We start from the raw sequence: 6,000 nt of genomic DNA on the forward strand, positions 1-6,000 counted from the left end.
AAATCTCTCAGTTACAAACTGAAGTATTTACTTAAACAAAAGTTTTTTCCTGTTGCTTCTTTTCCCATTTATGCTCATGTTTTGTTTTGTTTTTTTCCATTTTGCCCTTCTTTCTCTTCTCTCCAGCATGTTCAAGATCTAACAAATATTCCTTGTCCAGGATCACATGAAACCAAAGCACTGTTTAACAATATTTTATGTCTCTTTAGATGTCCTGAACATTCAGTGTGCCCTGGGAACAATTAATTCCAACATTAAAATTTGGAGCAACTGATTGACACAGAGCATTGAGCACCAGCCCTTGGGTCAGAAATACTTGAGTTCAAATCTGGCTTCAGATATCAACTGGGTTACCCTGAACAAAGCACTTAACTCTGTTTCAGATTCCTCATATATAAAATGAGCTAGAGAAGAAAATGGCAAACCACTCCAAAATCTTTGCGAAGTAAACCCCAAACAGAGTCACAAAGACCAGGACGTGACTGAAATGACTGAACAACAACATGTCAGACACTGTACTAAATACTAGGAATCCAAAGAAAGACAAAAAACAACAACAACCAAACACACACACACACACACATCAGCCTGTGCTTTTGAGGAGCCCCAGGTTAAGAGGGGAGCAATAATCAAACAACTCTGTGCAAATAAGACACATACAAACTAGAGATCATCTCAGTGGGAAAATTGAGATAAAGGAGGACCAAGAAAGGCTTCTTGTAGAAAGTAAGATTTTAGCTGAGACTTGAAAAAACCAGGGAGAGACCTGTGGAAGGGAAACCACTCAGCAAGCTTCTGCAATAATAATCTAGACACAAATGACAGTATAACCAATATCAGTATAGTATAATATATACCAATATAGTATAACCAATATCAGACTACTACCTGAGGGTAGAAGGGAAGAAAACGTGAATGGAAAAATGTCAGATAATAATTATCAAAATCTGTTTTTATGTGTAATTGAAAAAAATTTAAAGTTCAAAATAATCTAAGCACAAAGTGATGAGGAAGAGGAGAAAAGAAAAACTCAGCAGCAAAATGGAAAGAGTACTGAATTTGAAGTCAGGAACAAAGTTTAAATACTGCCTCAGTTACTCCTACTATGTTAAAAATTAAACTGATTAAATCAAAGGCACCTACTGATTGAGGAAACCTTCTTCTCCTAGGTTCTGGAAATAGCCACACTCTGTTTTTACAAGAGTCCAGCTTTTTGCTATTATCTTTTGGAATTCTTCTTCCTAAAAATAAAGAGGTTATTTGTTTGATGTTGTTGTTAGGTAGATATGTAATTTGGTTCTGTTGTAGATTAGCAAAATGGCTCCAATAAAATTTACTAGAGGAAAAGTCTTAGAGGATAAATCTTGATAAATAATGATATCATTATGTCAGAATCAATGAATGGTATTTGGCCAGACCGACATGAACTTGAAAGACTCTACTGCAGATCAAGCACAAATAGCCTGCCTGGACATTTGGAATGGAAATGTTTCTAAATTTATATCTCTCGTGTTTCTCTTGAGACACTGCAATTCTACCTTACTCAGAGAGCACAATACCTTCTTTGACATAAGTACACCATTCTGAATATAAGCCCAGTGATAATTTTTTGTGGAATCCTGGATAAAGTCATTGGACCTTTGGTAGAACTAGGCAATCCTAAGACTAAAAATTTCAGAAAAGGAGTCAAAGAGAGTTTCCCCAACTGGGAATTCCATTTCTATCTCTGTTCTTATGATTCTAATGACTTGATTCTTCCTCTGATTTGGACACTCAAGAGGATACAAGATGATCACTCTATGGTGCTTCGAGTATCCATGTTTTCATCAGCATACCTCCTCCACCAATGTAGATCAGAACCCAGTAGCCTGCCCTTGTGAGCCACCTCCATAGGACATTTTACTCTCCAAGTCTAGCCTATTTTTGAGTCTCTAACAAACTCATTTGGGCTGCTCATCAAAAGACAGACTTTAGTTGACTAGAGGTCCCATACTTAAAGCCTTTCTAGCTTGGAAGGTTGAGCCAGATTTTGTACACCTTAGGCATAGCCATCAAGAGCCTCACTCATGCCATGATCACTTAGATTAATACTTCAGAAAAGATAACTGGTTGGAGAAAAGGGAAAGGGGAATTGATGGATGTTGATAAATGATTGGATATGTGAGAATTTAACACTGGTCAGAACCCCCATTCTTTTGAGGTTCAAATTCAACCCTACCCTTTGATTGAATTAAGAACAAGGCTGGGGCTCATCTGTATAAGGGACACACATACATGCTCAGGGAAGATGCCAGAAACCTTGGGCTCCCTGGCACTCAGAAAATGTTTGCCTCTTATCCCATGTGACTTCTGGTGTCTGGAAGACCAGCCTTTGATGTGACCTGAAGTGAGGTCCACCAAATTAGAGGGACTCAGAAAAAGTGATATCACAGAAAGATATGTTTGAGTCCATAAAGGAAGGGGGATTCTTTTTGTCCAGAACCAAAAAAAGATGAGGTGGTTAAGAGAGTGTACTAGCTTGTCCTTAGAGTGGCCAAGCAGCTGACTTGTGGGGGGCAGCAAGGAATGCACTAGCAGATGACCATTAGCTAGGGGAACCCCCATGCACACACCCCCTTGTCAGATTTAGGGATGCCTTAGGTCTGGCTGAGAAGCTGGCCCAGCTGGCTGGGAGAAGAGATGCGTGAAGGGAACAACTGGCCACATGTGGCTGGTGCCTTTTCTTTTTCTGATTCACTTTTTAAATTTAATAATTAAAAATTAAGATATAGTCTCAAAAAAACTTTAATTGGGAAGAGTATTCATGTGGGAGACATATAGCATTTTTTCACCTATTTTGAAATCCAGTCCCATAAACGTGTATTAAGCCCTCTCTAAAAGCACAAAGTACAAAGGATTTGAAAAGGGGTCTCTTTTCTCTTCTCTCAAGCTTATGTGCTGGTTCAGTATTGAATCGTCATTCTCTCCACTAATGAGGAGAATATGATGGAAAGTCAACGGACTAGTGACTAAGATTATAAATGCAAACTTTTTTTCTATTCTAGTTTTACTTTACTGTTTTAAGCTAAAATTCCAAGTCAAAGGAAGAAATGCAAGGTCAATTCTCATGCTTTTTCTTGACTCTGCACTATATCCATGGGTTGGCTGGATGATAGTTGTGGCTTGGAAAGTGAGTCTTGTTGGCAAAAGAAGTAAAACAATTAGACCAAGGAACATTATAGTTTAAATTTTGGTGTATCCATCATTTCCAGTGATTCCTTGATTATTCTGTGCAACCTACCGCCTGGCCATAGCATTCTTTGGGGTTTTCTGTTTTGCAGCACATTTCCAGTAGATTTTCATACATCACTCCTATTCTTAAAAGCACTGAAAAAGGCAACTCTGGATGTCGTCTTGAATATTCATACAGAAACCTGTGAGAGTAGAGAATAGAAAAGAAATGGAAGCCACATCAGATTTCATATTTTTTGACTCAAGGATCACTGCAGATGGTGACAGAAGCCATGAAATTAAAAGATACTTGCTCTTTGGATGGAAAGCTATGACAAATCTGGACAGCACATCTAAAAGCAGAGAAGATCGATATAGTCAAATATGGTGTTTCCTGTGGCAATGTATAGCTATGAGAGTTGGACTATAAGGGAAGCTGAGTGGTGCTGGAGAAGACTTTTGAGAGTCCCTTGAACAGCAAGGAGATCAAATCAGTCAATACTTAAAGAAATTAATTTAGACTATTCATTAGAAAGTCAAATACAGAATATAAAGCTTAAATACTTTGGCCACATAATGAGAAAGAAAGGACTCATTGCAAAGGCTCCGGTGTTGGGAGGGACTAAATGCAAAAGGAGGAGGATTGCTAAAGTTAAGATGGATAGAAAGTGTCATGGAAAAATGGACATGATCTGGGTCAGACTTTAAGAGATAGTGGATTACCCTCGTTTTCTATTAAAACTTCCACATAAACATTATATTTATTATCTCTCTTTTAAAAAAAAAGAGAGAGAATGGAGGACATTAAATTGAAAAAAGTTTTGTACAAATAAAGTAAATATTGCCACTACTAGAGGGAAAGTATAAAATTGGAGGGGGGTGGAGGTCTATAGACAGCCTTTTAGATCGATAGAAGCCTCATATCTAAAAATATAGAGAGCACTTTGTCAACTTTATCAGAATAAGATCTATCCCCTAATTGATAAATGGGCAAAAGATAGAGACAGACAATTTTCAGATGAAGAAAATAGATATATGAAAAAATGTTCCAAATCACTGCTGATTAGAGAAATGCAAATCAAAACTATTCTGAGATATCATCATACACTCATCAGATTGGCCAAAATGACAAAAGGGCAAAATGACAAATATTGAAGGAGATGTGGAAAAATAGGGACACTAATTCACTGTTAGTGGAACTGTGAATTGATTCAACCATTTTGGGGAGCAATTTGGAATTATGCCCAGAGTTATAAATCCTCTTTAAGGGTAGGGGGTGAGGTGGGGAGGGGATGCAACTAGACACTTAAATCCAATGATACCAATGCTGAGTCTATTTCCTAAGGAGATCAGGGGAAAAGAAAAGGAACTTGTATGTTCCAAAATATTTATAGCAGCTTTCTTTGTTGTATCAAATAACTGGAAACTGAGGCAATGCCTATCAGTTGGGGAATGGATAAACAAATTATGGTAGATGATTATGATGGAATTCTGTTTTTAAAAACTTGGAAAGAACTATGTGAGATAGTGAACAGTTAAATGAATAAAATAAAAAAACATATATAGCTACAGAATTAATACTTGAAGAATAACTTGTGAATGTCACCTCCAGAGAATGAAATGAAAAATGAAAACATGAAAGACAAAATTGGTATATCCTTATCTGAGGAAGGGAGAGACTAAGGTACATGTAAATAAATTCCATAAATAAATAAAATAATGCCAACAGTATAAATAAAACTGTAGAAGGAATATTTAACCTACTGAAGAGAAATTCCACTTCACTTATATTAGCATTTTTAATTAGAGCTTCTTAGTTTCTTAGTACATTGTATAGAATATTAGATCTGGAGTCAAGAAAATCTTTGTTCAGATCTGACTTCAGACATTTACTAGCTATATGATCATACACAAGTCATTTAACCTTTTATGCCTCAGTTTCCTCACCTGTAAAATAGGGATAATAGTAAAATAGGATAATAAATATGTAAAATAAAAATGTAAAATAGGATAATAAAATATGGCTAATAATAACCTCCCAGAGTTGTTGAAAAGATCAAATGAAATAATATTTATAAGGAGCTTTGCTACACAATGCTAATCATTATCACTGTCATTAATTACAAATGAAGCTTTTCTGGTTATTAAAACAAGTCCAATAAAGCTTCATTTTGGCACTTTGGTGGGGCAAAAGTTGTTTAGTGGAATCATTTTGTGCACATGAGAACAATATAGGTCATAGATCTAATAATCTCAAAAATTGTCTCATCCAACATCTTCAATTTCAAATGACTTGCAATAGCAGAGGTTGCATTTGAACTCAGGTCATATAACTCCTGAGATAATCATTTTTTTCTACTATGCCATGTAGGCCACCTTCACATAACCTGATTTCTGGAAAAAAACATATACCATGCTACAGGCTGGTTTCCCCCTCTAACCTTTTCCTGCCCAATTTAATTCAAGCTAGTGATATTTTCTTGTTTCTATCTCTGTTCATTTTAAGGGTTAGGTAAGTTCCATTACTTGGCCTGGAAGTTTTCTTTATCTTCATGCAGACTTTGACAAACATCATCCCCTTCTGTAAATCTCTCTGCTCTTGGAGATAAGTCCTCTGGTTTATCATCATTTCCTGAGTTAATGATGCATTCACCCCCCTGAGGTATTGTGAGTTGACAACAGTCGATAATTTTGCTGGAGATGGAGTCTGGTTTCGAACAGATATAGTTTAGAATCTTGGCCTATACAATGGCAAACAGACGTTACTATTCACATTTGTCTCTTTTGTTT

The 6,000-nt window shown here is 36.5% G+C and overlaps 1 protein-coding gene across 2 annotated transcripts in view; it reads right to left on the reverse strand.

The window, feature by feature from the left end:
- The window catches only part of AFM (afamin), a 57,774-nt gene that overhangs the window by 39,977 nt on the left and 11,797 nt on the right, over positions 1-6,000 (reverse strand). For both annotated transcript variants that reach the window (XM_056803341.1, XM_007495665.2), the window contains exons 8-10: positions 5,737-5,951; positions 3,281-3,413; positions 1,144-1,241 (exon numbers count right to left, since the gene is read on the reverse strand). In XM_056803341.1, the coding sequence (XP_056659319.1) occupies positions 1,144-1,241; positions 3,281-3,413; positions 5,737-5,951 (446 nt within the window). The remainder of the gene's footprint in view (positions 1-1,143; positions 1,242-3,280; positions 3,414-5,736; positions 5,952-6,000) is intronic.

This window comes from Monodelphis domestica, chromosome 6, assembly GCF_027887165.1.
Source record: "Monodelphis domestica isolate mMonDom1 chromosome 6, mMonDom1.pri, whole genome shotgun sequence".
NCBI lineage: Eukaryota > Metazoa > Chordata > Mammalia > Didelphimorphia > Didelphidae > Monodelphis > Monodelphis domestica.